This window comes from Taurulus bubalis (assembly GCF_910589615.1).
Source record: "Taurulus bubalis genome assembly, chromosome: 11".
Taxonomy (NCBI): Eukaryota; Metazoa; Chordata; class Actinopteri; order Perciformes; family Cottidae; genus Taurulus; species Taurulus bubalis.
The window spans coordinates 24,283,688-24,303,156 of record NC_136599.1 but is presented as its reverse complement, the minus strand read 5'-3'; the positions used below and the strand labels follow the sequence as shown (position 1 = coordinate 24,303,156).

Sequence of the window (19,469 nt, the reverse complement as noted above, 5' to 3'; positions counted from 1 at the left end):
GTCTTCATCAGCGGAGGGAGTCGTCTTGACCTATTCTAGCTGCAGTCCATTATTTAATTAAAACTTCAATTTCAATCATTAAGATTTCAGTCCTGGTTGATATATCATTTCTACTTGTGGGCCACACGGCCCCAGGCTCAATCACCATTGTGTTGACCTCCTTGGACAATAGATGGTGACATAACAGACAATTATTTAAATTAAAATCTTTGAGATTTAGACCCCGTCACTTTGTGACTTGATCAAAAGCTCCAGAACAAGCTTGTAAGTGGACCTTGTTTGGAAATTGTTTTGTTCATTCTTTTTTATTTTATCACACAAAAACATCTGCACAATAAATTATATTTTCTATTGGCGCTTGCCCTATTTCATCTTCAGCTTCAGTAAGTAAATAATAAATGAATTCAAGGTCCTCTTACTTGCTTGTTCTGTAACTTTCTACTGTATCACACAGGCCATTCACTAGTGATTCACTGCACTATGTGGTAAGCAGTGATGCAGCGTATACTGTATGTCTAGGGCTTGTGAAAGGTAAGAACAGAAGGAGTTATGTTCTCTCTCTCTCAAATTAATAAGTACAATGTATTTTGTATTTTGTGTTGTGATGTGCTGCTCTCATTAAGTATATTATATATGTATATATATATATATATATATATATATATATATATATATATATATATATATATATATATATATATATAGCATATAGTACATTTGGCAGTGCTGTCCCAATGATATAAATATATGCATGTTAGTTAGTTGTGAAATATTTTTCTTTTAATGGGACACTATAAACAAAGATTCAGTGACTGAGGCTTCTCTCTGATATTGCCACCTCCCTCTGAGTATTGCCACACTCCCACGGGCCAAGTTGACGGAATATCAGCTCCCATCGAGCTATTCTTAGAGCTTCACCGCACCAGACACACAGCTCTACTATAACAGTAGTTGTTGATACAACACAACACACCGTATCCAGCAGCTTGGTAGACCTCCGGGGGGATTGCGGCGTACGTGATGTGCCGGGATAAATTTCCAGTTCTCCGTTCCCTGTAAAAATCCCTACGGAATCCACGTGCTACCATGTTAACCCACGATCGGAATAACTGGACAGGCATATCGACGGCTCAGCCTCATGCCACGCAATTATCTCAATTAGCGCCAGGCCAGCTGTAGGCCTGAGTGGAACAGCATTGTGTGGGTGCTGTTTTGAATTCATCAGAGAGTTCATGTTGAAACGTGACTCCGGCGTGACCGTCCTGGTCATTGCACCTCATTCCATAGTGTGATATTTTTCTTGGCAGAACCCAGGAGGCATCAAAACATGCATCCTGAACATAACTTCTGTAAACCAACCAGGACGTAGCGCACCAGCCATCGTGTATCTTTCTCCCTCCAGCCACCTGTGCTGCTATCACAGCTCAATTTGTCATTCAACACAGTCAGGTCTTTGGAGCGGTTTTGTTCCAGAAATACTGAGATTAGATGGGACATACAACACCGTAGAGCCATTAAGTAGCAGGCATCATCGACATTTAGCGAGAGTGAGGCTGCAGTAATACTCCTGCATTAAGAGAGTTTTTGTCGTACCTACAGCTACATGTGTAGGCTCTCCATGACGCCATAAGCAACCGTAGCCTACCTGTGCTTCCTAAAAAAGCAAACAACCATAGACAGTATAAGTGGTCGTGACGCCACCCGTTGGTTTGTGGGCTGACGTTTTGAAGCCTTGAGTTCTGATATTTTGCTGTCGCCATCTTGGATTTATGGCCCTGGCCATGTTGTTGTTTTTTTTGCAACCAATGAATAGAAGTTGCCATATTTGGAATGCGGAGGAGTAAATACGGCGGAGGAGTGAATACAGCTGTATACGTCGCTGGAAGCTGCAGCAACCTGCCCCGCCCTAATGCACATTTCGCTTTATGGTCTATTTGACTGTGAAATGGAGCATCATTTACTAAATGAACATCATGCTGTATTGAAGAAGACTTGAAACTAGAGATTGAGACATAAACTCATGTTTACAATGTTTACTGAGGGAATAAATCAAGAGAGAAGTAGAGTCACTTTCTCATAGACTTCTATACAACCAGACTTCTTTTTACAACCGGATGAGCTGCCCCTTGCTGGTAAGTAGAGAGAATGCACGTTTTAAGACACCTGCTAACGACCCATCCGGGACTGCTATGGAGATACCACATTGGGACAACAGGAACTGTCATTGGGTGTCTTTAGTGTTCTCCCTTGCCGAACATGAAGGAAATGTGCCATATTCATGCTGAGATACTTAAATGGATAATTGAAAACTTCGACCTGCTGAAGCTGCTGGACGAAAGGCCTGGATCAACAAAGTCATCAGGATACACCTTCCTGGGGACCATGAATGCCGGTTTCAAATATCGTGTCCCCTTATAGTTGTTGAGATATTTTGATGATCAACTGATAGCCTGACAGACCAACATTGCATCCCTAGAGGGTTCCTTGCTAATGTAATCTGCCAATGTTAGCTGCACAGTTTCTTTTCTTCGAAATATGTATAATTGTAGAAACGTATATCTCTTTCCAACCTGTGCAGGTAACGAGTATCACTATTGCACAACGTTGGACCAAGACTTGCTCCAAATCCCCTTCAGAGTCTACGGAGCGTCGCCGGTTGGTCGTCAGACGTCTGTCGGAGCTGGACGAAAAGACTGCTTCTGCTAGTTAGTTTTATGAAAACACATGCAGACAATATCTGCAGTTGTTTTTTCTGTCTTGCCCATTTTGCATTTCGAAATATTTGGACTGTTCAGATGTCAAATGCTTGCTCATTTCAACCACTTCCATAACCATCCAGATGATTTGTGTCCATGACCAAGTGACTTACCTCTCTGCACATCATCAAAGAGAAAACGGTCCCAAAGGTCCCACAGAGACTGAGGCCCGCATCCCGAGGAGCCCTTTATGTAAAGGGTTGCAACCCCAAGAGGGTCCGGAAGGTTTTATTATTCCATCATTCATTGTTAACCTACAATTTAATTTGTCACGAGGATTAACTGTTTAGTCTTAAATAATATTAACAAATTGTCTTGAAATAATAATCAAAAGATCCCATTGCCAGTTGCCAGAAAAAAAACATAGTAATACATTTTCAATGACATGAGAACGTCAGATTTGTCACATTTGTTTGGCACTTGTGTCGTCAATGACTAATAATTGCAGCTTGATCGGTATCTGAAGAATCCGATTGGAAACCCTGTACATGTGTTGTCAAATTCAGCTGATGAACTGGGAAACAAGGTCAGAGGTACAGAAAGCTCTGCCGTGAAGCCGCGTGTCAGTCTGTAACCATATCTTAGCAGCCTGTCTTCTCCCACTCCATCAACACCAGCACTGCTGTAAACCCCATCCCTTCACTCCATCCACTGACTAACCTTTCTATATTAAGGCCCACTGACCACCTCCCCTTGTTTGACCATCAGAGTGCTGTATCTACAAATTGCATCGGAGGTATTCTTACTTACTACTTAGTGAGCTCTGATTACTATTTATTTGGCACGCACGATGAAACTAAAGTCTGTGCATTTTATTATGTATTAAAGACACATTTGTTAGGATTAGTTCATCATGTTTATGTAATGTGTATGAATATATATTGTTAAATAAGATTGCTGGTATTCACCTGCGATGAATACTTTATGGAAGAAGTAAAAGTTGTTGATGAATAGATTCATAACCTCTTAAAATGTCCAAACAGCTGCATACGGTAACTTTATACTGTGTTACCATAACACATATTTAGTGTCTATGAACTGATTATGAAGGCTAATCATTTTGTAATCATGGATACTAAATCAACCAACAGGGATTACCGCTACATAAGGACAACAATAAAAACAACAGCTACACGGATGATCCTTCTGGAGGGTGCAATAATCAGAAACCTTCAGATCTCAAAAGCAGCAGCTGAAGAATGTAATATGTGATGTTGAAGCTGTGTACAAATGTGTGCGTGTGATTGATGTACAAGATAAAACATCTGTCAGCACGGGTTGGACGGCGAAGATGCAGTTTCTCACGCCCAAGAACCCTATACCACGAATCATTACTCGTGATTAATGAATATTTTGATGGGCAAAACCACTCTTGCACACGATGCACCGACACACATGCCACATCCAAATAAAGTTCCTGTCAACTCGCCAAGTGGCTGAAAACATTGTGTTCAGGACGATTTGAGCACGTACAAAAGAGTGAAGTCACAAGTCCACATGAAAGGTCTGGCCGGAGTTCAGAACAGCTGTCAGATATGGGCTATGATAAGCTTGGAAATGATGACGTCTTAATGTGATTTCACGCAGGGCTAAATTTCTTCGTCTTAACATTCGAGCCTTGAACTCCTGTTGATTTGGCTGCCGTTCAGAACAGCTGTGTCAGATGTGCCGTTTGGGAGGAATTCCCCGTTCAAAACCTCTGCTGCCTGTTCTGCTCACAGTTGAGGATACATGGTTCAGATCCTCAAGTAAAAGTAAATTGAGTTTGAGGGAAATGTTAACTATTTAAGGTATTTTTTTAAGCTAAACTATATTCTGTACCAGTCGCAATGTTACATATTTGATGCATTTAACTTGCTTTATCCATATTTTATAAGAATAGAGGAATTGAAATGTGAATGTGAAAGGGGAAATCTGAGATAACTACAACCCAACAAACCCATTCAAATGGCCCCTAGATAATCAAAGATCGTAGCGAATATATATTGATAAGCTCCAAACATTACCGGTTCCTTTATCAGCCGTTATTTTCCAGTTTCCTAAACCCAACTACAGTTGCCCCAACGTGCACTAATGTACCTGCCCAGCACAAAACAGCTGACAAAGTAAGAAACTCCAGTAGCTGGTGAACATAGTGGGTAATGTAGGCTCGAAAAAGCCAAATATTTCCCTGGAGAGTTGGAGGAGACCAAAACCATGTATCTAGTGACCAGAAACATTATATGAAAAATGAATGCTACTGTTACACCAAGTCTGCTGGATTTGTAGCCGAAGCAGGCAACTGCTATATAATCTCCATAAGGTGATTGGTGTTTCAATGTTGTGCTGACAGTTTGTTGAGCTGTCCCCAAGTGACTAAAACTTCAATTAAAGTATTGTAGCGGGTCCTTGTGACACCACACCTTAAAACACAACGGCTAATATTATAATTTATTGTGTATTTATCATGGAAATAATTATTAATGAACAAGTATTAGTAACTACTGCCATTCAATGTAGTAGAGTGCCAAGGGCCAAAGTGTCCCCTACCAATTCACATACTTTAGTCAGTCTGAACTTGTTCAAAGCACTCGGCCAGAAGTATGACTATGGGACAGTTTCCCAGCCTGTACTTTTTTAAAACAACAGACGCCTTTCTGTGTTGTCTTGCACACACCTAGCACACGGACGTAGCTGCCAATAGCTCCTCACGAGATGCTGATTGGTCTGTGCACTAGCTCACCACACACAAATCCATTGCTTGAGTCTGATAAGATGGATTTTCGTGTGATATATGATCCAGCAATTCTTGCAGGATCTTGTGACATCGTGGGAATCCAGCTACCATGCAAGGTTAAATCATTTGTCCTCTCCACCAGAGCTCAGAGTAGCAACATGTCCATGACAGCACGACTACTTACTACTGTAGCTCTATGGTGTCATAGCCAACATTGTCCGCTATATCATCAGCCTTGTTTTTGGATGTAATCTTATTGAGATTGGAAGCAGGACATGAAAGTGTCCTCCAGAAACCACCATGTCTTATTTACTTTTACACCTACAAGATACAACGTGTAAATAACACAGTCGAGTTCATTTAAGGTGTTCTTCTTCCCGGTTGATGGAGCTCAGCCAGTTTCTCTCGCTCCAAGGCTTTGAAGTAGGCAAACACATCGAGCTGAAACTGATATTGATCTTCGAATCCGACTCTGACTTTTGAGAAACTACGCTTGTTTGCAATCCTACACAAAGTGTTCCTGTAAGATTTTCACCAATTTCGTCAGAGAACTGTGAACTTGAAGACACGCCAGCTGATAAAGGTCTCCAAAGGTATGTCAGCTGAAAACAGATCATCTTTAAAAAAAACATTGGCCTCATTTCTTCTGATGAACTATCCATGATGTGGAGGCTGGAGCAATCATTAGCTGGGGTTAATATTTCCTCCAGTTAGTTTTGGAATTGATAGTCGTGGTTTCATTTTCACTGCACGTCAGAAACAAGAACATATTGAATGCCTGCCCAATATTAATGGTGGAAAATAGATAGAAATAGGTAGAAATGCTCTTCTCACTGATATCCCTGCACTGACAGCTGAAACTACACTCCGTGGTGTATCTTCTTAAAATGTATCTCAAAATGTTTGCCAAAGAACTCCTGGTTTGTCACAGCTCTGTAATTCCATTCCTGTGAAACTATGAGGACAGCAGAGGTACCATGATGGGATGGGAAGTTGGGATATGGAACCGCCGTCTGGCGCCTCGAAGACTCTGCACCATCCTGGGATGTAAAAGATCCCAAATATGACGTGACTCCATGTCTGTGGTGACAGCGTAACATGAGGATCACAAACTTCAAAACACGCTCCACAACATATCTTTAATCACGGCAGCCCCACACAGCCTGGCTGAGCACTGCAGAGGGTTGATGTTGATGGACTGCTACAGAGCACAACACGATGCTTTTAGAATCTATGTAGGAGAAAAAATAGATACATAAAGGTTCATCTAAACTTTGTCTCAGACGATAATGAGTCGATTTGAAAATTCAGAACGTCAATCCATGTTCCTTGAATGGGTCACCCAAAATAATCCAAGCTTGATACCAGTTATTTCCAACAAAATGACCAGGGAAAGCCAACAGCCCTCGAGTGCAGTGACCGATACCTCATTAACCCACCACAGCCCTGCAGAGACCAACACACCAAAGTATCCGTTTCTTTGTATCCTGCTCCTGTGGGCGCTTGGTGCCCCCAGAATAACTAGCAGAGGTCACAGTGTTGAGTGAGTTCTCCGTAAATGAAACACCGGCCAACACACACGCACTCACAGACAACGACACACTTACTCGCACACAGGTGCAGACAACACCCCATTAGGCCTGCCCGAGTTATGGCCGACACCTTGGGGGATTTGTCTGTATGAGTGCCACAGCTTGAGTGCATTCATGGCTTCCTGCTCAGGGCCATGTGTTGAAGTGGAAAGTTCTAATCAACAAGCATTCAATGTTATTCTCACGTCCACATTCATCCAACACTGCAAACACATTGTGAGATAATCAGTGTAACATTTACAGAGTAGTGTAGAATAGTGTAAATGCTCAATATGATAAGGAGGTTGGCATGCAAATTAAAAAACATTCAGAGTCTGGCTCTTCCAAGAAAGACTTTTAAAGACATATTTGACACTCTCAAAACAAGCCCGATCTTTTGATTCCTTCTCGCAGTTCTTCTTTATTTTGAATTTGTTTGCAGATGAGATGATGCTATTCAGAAGTACCACACAAAAAAACAAGACAGGAAGTCTCATCCATTCAAATTGCTCTATATTGCCTACTCCACACTACACAGCTTTAGCCTGGACAATTGGAGCTCCCCAACAAAAGCCAGACATCACAGGCAAGTAGGCATTGGAAATTGGTGCAAAAGTGTTATTTATGTAAAATTGTGAAGAGATAGTCAAGACGTGTGGAAACCATGGGTGTATTTTGTGAACACGTGCCAACGACAACATCAACAAGCATAACTACAAGGAGAGTTACGCAGATTGCTTGATCAGATCTTGTATTGTGTGACCCTGTTACGTCCCCTTTTATAGTCTCTGGGGGGGAAAGGCTCCAGAAGAGGCAACGTTGCAGGAGAAGCCCTGTGTTCAACCATGTCAACCATTTCCCCCAGGTGTGGAGCAGGTGCAACCTTTTATCTGGAACAGAGAAAGCACCTGGTCCAGCAGAAGAAGGAACATTGTTAACCTCATCTTTAGTTTGCGTTGAATTAAATGGAACTTCAAGGACCTTTAACTATTAGGTTTTCCAATACCTTATTTTTTATTTCTGGTTCAACACCATACTTTTGTACAGAAATGTCAATGTGGGCTGCGATATACAATAAATCATCCTTGCGTCATGAATCAGCCCTTTCAAAACTAGTCCTGCAAGCCAAACTCATTGTTACACACTATGCTACAGCTACTATGACTCATCACCTTTGACTGTCTTTCTGCTTAGGGGATATCGCGGATGAGCCCCAAAATTGTGTCACGTCCCCCTTTTTTAGTCAAGGGGAAAAGTTGAGACGATAACACACAACAAAAGAATGTGAAAGAGTCAAGAGTAGACGTAACCAGTAACATGATATATTTTAAACTCAATAACAACAAAACTAGGCCTGACTAACTCCTCTCTGAAAACACTAAGCACTATGTGCGTGTACAAATGTAAACGGTACCCAAGCTCACCTACTGGATAGGATGTTTCATTTCCTGCTACAGCAACTTGTATTTGCTCTTCTTCGGGAACTGGAAAAATGTAGTGCTCCCCAGAAACGCTCATATTCTATTATCTCTTTCACAAGATCTGATAAATGTTACAGTTAAAGTACACAACTGTACTTTATGAGTCTGACCAAATGTGGGATGGCATTAAGTGTTTCCCGATATTGACTAAACCAGTGTGGCAGGAGCCTTGCAAGATGTCCGTGTTTACCATTGTTAGTATGTCTGAGTGCGATGTGTAAGCTAATCAGAGCATAAGACCCATGTGTTGCATCATGTATTTACTTAGACCTGAAATCTAAGCTCAGTCAAAATGGCAATAAATCCCAGCAAAAAACAAGTGGAATGGTGGAAAGAAAATTCAGATAATTTACCTAAGTAAAAGTAGCATTACCACACAGGAAACAGATCAAAATAATGATTAAGTACTGTATTGAGGATGTTAATTAGTAAAAGTACTATCAGAAGCTATTAGGCTCTAAATGATGAAAGTCGAACATGTGATCATGTGGCCTGTTCTAGTCGACCTGATGTATGGACACTTGCCACTAACAGCCCTTACATGGTTACATGTTATATGTTACTCCGGTACCTCAACAAATAGCACAACACCCCTGATTGTACTGCTTTATTTCTGGATCAATGTGGAGCTAATTTGACATGTTTCATAAACTCTTAGCTAGCTTCTTCTTTAACAATTCATGGGATCATATGTTCGTGTATATCTGTCAAAGTAGCTTGCCGATGATACATTTGAGTAAAGTTTGTACCGAGCACTTGCATAAATGTTACATCGCATCACTGAAAATGCTTTCTGGAAAAAGGGTTTATGCGTGTCAGAGATTAAATACAATAAGTAGGGGGGAAAAATAATACATTTGCAAAGTTTTAGGGACAAATATTTCCCTACAGTACTAGTTTTTTTACCAGTTTATTTTTTTTTACATCTGTGTGTGTGTTTGCGTGTGTTTGCGTGTGTGTGTGTGTGTGTGTGTGTGTGTGCGCACTCATCAGCTTATTACATCGTGGTGACAGACCCATGACAGTTATCAAAGTTTATGCCAATGTTTTTCATATGCATTACTTACATCTGCATGTGTGTGCAGCTGATTACTGTATGTAGGGTGTGTGTGTGTGTGTGTGTGTGTGTGTGTGTGTGTGTGTGTGTGTGTGTGTGTGTGTCTGCCCTATGCAGAGGCAGTTTGTAATCAGCTGTCAAAGTGGGCTATGCCCCTATCACAGCAGTTGCGTGCGGCAGTGGAAAGCTCCCAGGTTCAGTCTGCACGCCGACCAGCAGCAGCAGCAGCAGCAGCAGGGAAGGTGGAGACAGACAGGACTGACATTCAACCGACACTTCTACATATTGATAAACTGGATTTTGCCACCTGTTAGCATGGTGGTGTGAGTCATCGTGTGTGTGTGTGTTTGGTTTTGCCTGTTTTCAGACTTCAGTGACTATATTGGGAACCAATTGAAAAAAGGTAAGACGTGACACTGATCAATATCTAATCACGATAACGTATAGCTGATTTTAATAACAGGATAACACAATATGTATGTTATGATATAATACAAAATGTAATACATTATAATGCACTTCTTATTTTTGATTAATTATGGACAAATTACCACTGGCTAAATGTGTACTAAAACTCAAACTCAAATGTCTTTATACAGACTCAGAGAAATAGGAAGATTTCTCTGAGTCTGAAAATGACGGAGGTTAGCTGACCGTTTTTATGCTTCCTTCATCCGTGGTCCTCAGCCAGAACCGATCCCAGAAACTCTGCGGATAGTTGGTACACGTCTTCCCCACTGGGCCACCAGTACCAAGACCCATTCATGGTGTTGTAATTGTCAAAGAAGCCAATGTAATCGCTTTTCACCCAAAACAGAAACTTAAAGTAAATCTAGCATGAAATGTTCTTTCATAAACACATAATCAAATAATTAAAAACTGTCTGTGTAATTTAATAATGAAATACTATTGCAATGTTCTCATTTAGATCTAGTTTGTACGACGTACAACGTTTTCAATCCAAAGTCCAAAATCAAAAGTGTTAACTTGTTCTAAATTTGAGCTTCAGGGTGCCAGAGATTATCACGTTTATTAACATGGTTTTTATTTAGTGGTCATTTTATATAAATGGAAAGCAACAGACAGGAGGACCTAAGTGATTTGTTCAGTTATTTATCAAAAATATTTTTTTGGTACAATGTATTCTAATAGGTATATCCAAGAGGCTAAACAACAAAAAGTAAACCAAACAATGTGTTATAAACATTATGAAAACAAAAAGAATTGAACGGAGCTTGTACTGGCTAACATTCTGTATTGGTTCATACCCCTAAGACTTGTGGAAAAGTGTTGGTTTTGTCCTGTCCGTGTGTGGTAGAGATGATTGAGCTGGGCCTCGCTGACGGCAGCCTGATCGACGAGCTGATAGAGCTGACGGCACAGAGCCTCGGTCAGCTGGAGATCCAGGAGCATTTCAACATCATCAAGGAGATCGGCCGAGGGAAATACGGCAAAGTGCTCCTGGTCACACATCGCTTCAGGGGTATGATTTCTAATATCCTCCAGCCTTGAAGTAATTTAGTTGTTTTCCATCACCAATTACAGTGATTTAATCATGTGAATAAAATATTTTACATTTGCTCACCCGAAGCCCTCTTTTTCCCCAGAAGAACACAAGGACTTGATGTGTTTTATGACTCAAGCATTAGTAGGTGCCTGCGGTAAAAAAAGAAAGAAAGTTGAACATATCTAAAAGAAAATAGTGAGTGACCACATGTTTTAGCCATACGAGAAATGGCAGAAACTAAACAAATCTTTGTTTACATCATTCTTTTTAACTGTAACAGAGTTAGAATTTTGCGTAAATGTGCAGAATATCCCCAAAATGAACGAGCACTCCAATCTGCAAATTCGTCATTATTCGTAGCATACAAAGTTGAACTGGAGTGAGAGCTAAAGGAGCGAGAAAGATGGACTTTTTTGGAGCAATCACATTGAACAGAGAAGAGGAGGGAAAATAGCATTTCGAGAGAAAAACAAGAAAAACAAGATGGGTGAGTGCTCTGTTTTGACGGAAACCTCAAACTCTAGAAAAGGACACGAGTCGAGCCAAAGTGGAGCGCTGACCGGGTCGGCGTAGACAAAGGAGAGAGCAGCATGCGAAGCACGGGCTGTCAGGAATCTGGCTGGCTCGAGGCCTGCAGGCTTTGAATTTGAAAAGCATTGGAATGAGGGCTTCTGGGGGGATTAAGTTTAAGGTTGTAGAAGAGATATCCAATGATGCATTAGATAATCATTAGAGCACTCAGCACAGTTTCACTGAAGAGGTCACATTACTGACTCTCGAGCAGGATAAAGAAGATGTGCATGGACAGTGGTGATGATAACGTAGAGTATGATCTGCAGGGACTCCCATGGCTTTGAAAGTGATGCCCAAGGCTTCGACTAAGCTGCAGGGCTTTCTGCGAGAGTACTGCATCTCCTTACACCTGTCCTGCCACCCCTGCATCGTGGGCCTCTTTGGCATTGCCTTCCAGTCAAATGAGCACTACTGCTTCGCCCAGGAGCTTGTCATCGGGAGGGATCTGTTTGCTGTCATCCAGCCAAAGGTGAGTAAAACACTGGCAAAAACAAGACTCAAAGACTATACCGGGTGAAATCACAAAGAATGGGTTGAGGCAGCTGATGAAATGTGTAACAATGACCCTGTGCACAGTACGTATGTCAGAAAGTCCAGAGGCTGGCCATTTGGATCCTGTCTTTCTTTCTTTCTTTCTTTAAGCAGTGCATTCTGACTCCTTTGAAAATGACTCAAAGAGCCCCATCCCCCCTTTGTCTGATTGTTCTAGGAGGGTATCCCTGAATCTTCTGTAAAACGATGTGTCCTCCAGATCGCCAGTGCTCTGGAGTTCATCCACAGCCACGGCCTGGTCCATCGAGACATCAAGCCTGAAAACATCCTCCTGTTGGACAATCGCTGCTGCCAGGTCAAGCTGGCAGACTTCGGACTGGCTCAGAAGAGAGGCACTCTAATACGCTTCATTACGGGAACTCTGCCCTACATGTCCCCGGAGCTCTGTACCGTGGCCCTGATGGAGGGCCAGAAAGAAGTGACCGCCCCTCCGCTCAGCGTGGAGCCCAGCCTGGACACCTGGGCCTTCGGGGTGGTTATCTTCTGCATCCTCACGGGCTACTTCCCCTGGGAGTGCTGCCTGGACTCGGACGACTTCTACCAGGAGTTCGCGGACTGGTGCCGAACGGAGGAGAGACCCAACACGGAGGACGACGTTCCTCCCTTGTGGAAACGGTTCACTCCGGAGGCAATGGAGATGTTCAGGAAGCTCCTGGCCCCAGATGTAGAAAAGAGGTGTACAGTGGGGGTAGTGAGAGCGTATGTGGAGAAGGACTGGCTTAAGAAGGTAAATGGGATCGGGCAGCAACCATCAGCGGAAAAGGTCAGTGCCTCCGGGAATAATCTTGGGTATGGTGAAGGGGAAGTACAGCCTAATGCTTAGTGACGGATTGCATTTTATATCAGCTGTAGCTTCTATATGCCTCGACAGCATGTCACAAACACAATCAGTGGTGCCTGGTGTCAGACGTGGGATTTGCACCGATGCAACATATGGTGTTTACATTATGGTGACACATTGTTCTGAATCTTGTGTCAATTTAAAAGACACATTTGACAGGAGGATTCATACGGCAACAGGAAGTCCACAGAAGCTGGAGTTTCTGTAGAATATATATTCAGATCCATCATTTAAGTCAAAGTCCTGCATTTAAAATTGTACTTCAAGTAATATGAGCAAAATGCTTACTTACTTAACCAATGTATTCTCATATTACGGTTTGTATGGAATCAATTTCCGTCGTTTTGTCGGAGATTGTCCGAGATTACAGGGATAACATGCAAAAATAATTAGTGGGATACCTACAAATAATGGTGCATTATTTTATGTTGGCTACGAATGCTGGATGAGAAGAGCCTGACTTAACATATTAAAAATAGAAATAGTTACATGTTGTGTAATTAGAATGTTATTACTGATGCATTAAAGTAAAGTAGGATCTTGCTGCTTAGTTGGTCAAGACAGAGCTGATTTTAACAACTTCATGCTTGCATACCACAAAAGTACCATAGTGCATTGTGACCTGTCTTGTAGAGGGACCTTGTGTCAAAATCTAGTTTCAAGACATAATGTTAGTTTACGCTGCCCTCAGATGGGACCAGGTGGTGCTCCTGTGTGGGAGTACTGGTTGGTCTCTGGGTCTAATGGAGGAGTCATGCCGCTTGGGTATTTTGACCCATGAGAGCATATCTTTTTTCTAGATCAAATGTTTTGATTGTATGATCTTGATCTGCGATGTAACTAAAACTGTCAGATTAATGTAACATGTGCAATATTGCTCTCTGAAATGTAGTGTATGAGTATCGTATAAAATGTCATCAATTGTAAACAAGTAGTGTGTCTCAAAACTGTTTGTGGATGAACTTTTTGTTTGTTTTTATGAATTTGTTTCTTTATTTTGGCAGATTTGCTTTGTTTTTTGCAATAGTTCTGTACAAAGTTCTGCTCAAGACTGTGCGACTGCATTTCAGTGTCAGTTCCTGTTCTGCTCTGAGTATGTAGAAAAAGTGCTGTAGCAACATTTTAACCAAAAGAGTATTATACAGTACATGGCAACATAAAACTATGGTGAAGAATAATTCTGTAAAATAATAAGATAATAAATGTAGAAATAAAGAGAAATAAATAAAATAATTAATAAATGTGTTGCGTCTACTGTCCACACTAATAAGCATAGAGTAATTTACATGCACAAATTAAATGTGTTTTTTGAATAATCAAATGTAAATAAAATAAATAAATGCTTGCAATTATTCTTTTGTTATTTGTCTTTATATTTCCACAATTTTTGTATTGACATCTTTTTTTTCTTCTTTTTTTTCTTTATATATCTACTTTTTTTAAATGTATGTATTTTGTTGTATGTATTTCTCTTCATATTTCGAATTTTTGTATTTACATATGTTCTTTTATTCACTTATTTTTATTTCCAGATGTATTCTTTAGCATGGCACACGTGAATGTTTTCCAGATATCATTACATATTCAGAACGTTTGAGTTTGGTCGAGCTGTTTTATCAAGTTATCACATTGAGCTTTCTCGGTTCCTTCTCTGTGGCTGCACAGACCAATAAGTCATGTTGAGATATTTAACAGTGGCTGGTTTACCGAGATAGTTTTCAGAAGCAGTATTATAGCTTACATTGAAGTATGTATGTCACTTTTTGTTCTATTTAGTTTTTTTAATATAGATTTTGGCACGACATTTTAAAATTGCAAAATTCAGAAATGGGTGGGTATGCTAAGAAATCAACAGTGGAAATTATGCAAAATATTACAATAGAATCGATGTATCAAAAAGCATTTTGCAGTGTGCACAGGTTTGGACGTATTTCTCCGTAAACAGTTCTAACCCCATCCCTTCCCATCCCCGTTTCACGTGTCTGTTGATGTTGTCACATGGTGACAGCATAGAAAGAAAGTAGAAAGTATCCTTTATTAGTCCCCTTGGGGAAATTCTTCTCTGCATTTGACCCATCCCTGGATAGGGAGCAGTGGGCGGCCCTTTGAGGCGCCCGGGGAGCGGTTGGGGGTTGGGTGTCTTGCTCAGGGACACTTCGACATGTGAGCTGTGGGGGGACTGGGGATCGAACCGGCTACCTTGTGGGACGACCACTCATCCCCCTGAGCTACAGCCGCCCCATGAATAAAAACCAACGCATCCATCGCTTACTCCTGCTCTTTTCATCCCTTCTCTTCGACACAGGTATCACGTTACACCATTTGAAGTTAGAACCATGACCTGTGTTCTCGCTCCCGCTCACCTACTTCACTGACCTTTTTCAGCCCCGTCACATTCAACAATCTCCCGGGTGCTTTCAGGACAGCATATTTGGGGCGTTACGCTAACCAGGGTCATCTTTCAGCTGACCCCTGGGCTCGACTGCACGTCCAGGCCTGTCACGCAAACACTTAAACAGCCAAGTCAAATGTGACCGCAAAGCCCTCTGTGCTGGCCCTCACACACGTACAGTAACCAGTGTTTGATGAAACAATGTTTTGCACACCTGTTCAGTGTAACACAGCATTACAACCAGCGTGTATTAATCTTGTAAGAGCCATAATAGACTTAATAAGATGTGTTTAGTGATTTATAAAAAAAATGTTGAAATGCTCCTTTAAGTTACGTTAGAGCCTATATCCCTCAGTTGAGGTTAATCAGTCTGCAGAGCAAGACAGTTTTTTGACCGTTGTGCCAAGTTGAGCACTGAATGATTCTTGTAACTTTATTTTTGTTAAGTAAACTTTCAAAATGGAGTCACTGCCTCTGAAGACTCATTACGTGTCAAGCTCATTGCCCACACACAGACTGTGACAGTAGTGGTAATAGAGATTACCGGACGGAGACAAGATTGCGATGCAAATCTTATGGACTTGTGAAAAATGTCCCCTGATAAAAGAGCTCTAAGCATATATACATATATATATATATATATATATATATATATATATATATATATATATATATATATATATATATATATATATATATATATATATGGACTTCCTCCTTTTATCTCATCTACAAGGCTGCCGTGTTTCTGATACTCAAGTACTTAAACGGCATGTCGGCAAATCATCATGCGCTGCGACACATAAAGGTCTATTCTGGCCCTTCATGGTGACCACAGAGGGAGTTACAGTCATGAACACCTGCCGACAATGTGTTGTGAACTGTTTATTAAATGTTGACTTAAAACTGTCAATAAAGTCACTAGTTACAGCTGAGTCTTAACCATACATTATATTTTATCACATTATATTATATTAAAATAAATACACCTCAGTTTACCACAAACCCAAGTGAACTGTAGCACCTCAAAGGGGAAACTACATCCCCACATGAACATTTGTACATAAACTACTCGCCCCGATCTTAAACAAAGGAGTTTTGATGGTTTCGATGCTCATTAGTTTCAGTTATGAGTTATTATTATAATTATGAGTCTGCATTCATGATTTCAGCCACTTTCCTGTCGTTCCTGTACTGATTGAGTTATTACCACAATCAGACACTCACCGTTTTTCTATTTATTTGTATATATATTTTATTTATTTAATACCATATTGTTTGTTATGGAAAATCACCACAACTGGGGCCTTTCTCTGAGCCGATGGCTCGTCACCGTGAGGTGTCCGAGGAAACTTGTGTCAACACCGATTGGTCCAATTGAGGACCACAAGAGATGTGAGCCAGCAGAGGAGACGCATCACAGTGTCCTGGATGCATAACTGAAACATGAGGTTATAGGAACATTTGGTCCAAGGCGCCTGACGACTCCTTCCAAGACAAGCGGTTCTTTGTTCTTCCATGAAAAAGTTCCATTTAAAGGATGTGACAGTGATGCAACAAAAATAAAAACAACCTCTGAAAATGATGATAAAAGATTCAAACTAAAATGCACACAAGATAAAGACAAACCGTCAAAGGTCTTCTATGTTGTTTCAGTCTGGACCAAAGCAGCGGCCAGCTGACAGTCATTCCTAAGAACAATGGTATTTTTGGGGAAATGATACATTTAACATGATGTTAAGGGCTAAAAAAAACACCAGTGTGACGCCAGATGGAAGCAGGGTCATAGGATCACAGATCACAGAGTTTGCTAAGGGATCCGTCCTGTCGTGAACAAAGCGGAAGACTTCACAAAATTGTACAAATTTGACTGAACGCTTACTGAGACCGAATGAAAACGTCCCCGCCTTGGCTTACAGACCCCTTCGTCTCCTCCGTATCGATTTCAGCTCGAGCCGCACAGCAGACCTAATCCCACATCTTGATCCCTCAGCAAGGCCCCTGACACGGAGGCTGGACGTGATGTTTACATATCACACGGGGGCTGCTGCTTTTAAATGAGTCCCTTTGGGTGTATCGCTGGCTGTGTGATCTCACTGGCCCTTGGCTAACTCCTCAGTAACCACGTGGGCTCTAGCGGGGTCTGTCAGTCTCTTGAAAGCAGCACCAGTGTGTCTGTCGGTCTCTCGCTGATGGCCCTACTCATGTTAACATTAGTAGCGAGCAGCTGCTCTGTCTATGCCTCCACTATGATGATGTTTAAGGGATTATAGAGAATGTTAGAGTGCACAGAGATGAAACTATATTCAAAATGTTTTTTGCAGAGCCAGATAGTTTGGATTTTTTAAGGGTTTTGTTGTCGTCTGAGGGGACCGCTCTGCTATGTGTGCTAAATGCAGAGCAACATCACAACTAATTCATTAAACATAATACATTATATTAAATAAAAGATATGTGAGAGATGAGAGCAGTGGTAAACTTCGGGCAATCTTGCGTCGCTCTGCGAAAACGGCTTATTGTGCTGTGTATCAAACTATATTTGACATGCATAACATACAGTTTGATACTCAACATCTGAGCCGTTTCCAAAACCTCTCGGCGTCTCCGGGACATCACCTGACGCGAGCGGAGGATAAAACATAAAAGTGGCACCACAACACACACAGAGTCTCGGCAAATAATGTAATGTTGTGCTGCAGAAAGCTGCCGTTAGCACGAGGCTAACTAGGCTAATACAATGGAGCGCCACCACAAGACACGGATTGCTTCACAGCCGACGCCATGATGCGCCGACTGAACCGTGAACTGTATGACACTGCAGTTTTATAAGAATCAAATAGAGTGCAACGAATACCACACAGTGATGTGTGTAAATTTGCTTTATTGCTTGAAGATCAATACCATTATCCTGTCTGTTCGGTAAATCTGAAGCTATAGAGCCAGGAGATGGTTAGCTTAGCTTAGCATAAAGACCGGACGCAAGGGGATACTTCCAGTTTTTGTGGCTGGCCAAAGTTTGTCCAATGAAAAAAAAAAACGCCTAACAGCATCTCTTTGTTCTATAGTAAATACTATATATTTGACCATGTTAATATGGTGGAATTTATCACTGAAATTTCCGGTTTGCCAGATAGTGTGAAAAAAAAGGTACAAAAAGTCAAATCTGATTCAAATTCAAATGTATTTATATTGTATATATTTATTGTTAACTTATGAATGCTACTATTTAAATGTAATTTAAATGTATCTTATTACCTTTACCTCTGTGCCATTTTTCTTGTTTTTCCTTTTAAACGGACTCAGTGAGCATTGCTCAAATATTTCAAATGTACTTTTTACGGCAAATAAATATCTTGAATCTTGAAATAAAGAAACTGCCTTGGCGACAGCCCAACTGCCAAGTAGCTTTTGATACCTGCGGACAGTGTTCCCTGGTTTCCAGTCTTTGTGCTAAGCTAAGCTAACCATCTGCTGGCTGTAGCTTCGTATTCGCCGTTCAGACATTGTCATCAAACTCTCAGCAACTATTCCTTTAAAAAAAACATAAATGTGACCGTAAAATCTCAATGTTATACATTCTTACAACTTACAACTATAAACGTACACAGAAATATACACTGTAGCTATGTGGTAATATGAGTTTACTGTATCAGCTGTGTTATAGCATTTTATACATTTATACGTTTTTTCAACACATATATGTTTCTGTAGCAATCAAATTAACAAACTACTGCAAGATTTATTTCTCGTAAAATATTGTTTAAATCATCAAAGCTTTGTACAACAGCAACGACTGTTAACAAACAAATCACAAAATCATACATGTTTCTAAACCAGAGCGCATATAATAAAAACATGAAATCAACAACAGGCAGTAGATTATAGAACGGAAACACACACAAAAGCTGTTATGCATGCTTAGGGCTCTAAATTTGCATCACTTTCATCTTGAACATTTGAAGAGAGTCAAACACTTTGTTCATGATGATTGATTATACACACTTGTGCAAAATAAGAGATAAA

General features: G+C 40.9%; 1 protein-coding gene across 1 annotated transcript; it reads left to right on the top strand.

Moving 5' to 3' along the window:
* Nucleotides 1-10,901: 10,901 nt before the first annotated feature.
* LOC306743380 (serine/threonine-protein kinase SBK1) lies at nucleotides 10,902-13,036 on the top strand (the record flags this gene model as incomplete). Its single annotated transcript, XM_079225884.1, has 3 exons — nucleotides 10,902-11,064; nucleotides 11,928-12,130; nucleotides 12,371-13,036. The coding sequence occupies 3 exons, from the start codon at nucleotides 10,902-10,904 to the stop codon at nucleotides 13,034-13,036; spliced, it is 1,032 nt and encodes a 343-aa protein (XP_079082010.1).
* Between the last annotated feature and the right edge of the window lie 6,433 nt (nucleotides 13,037-19,469).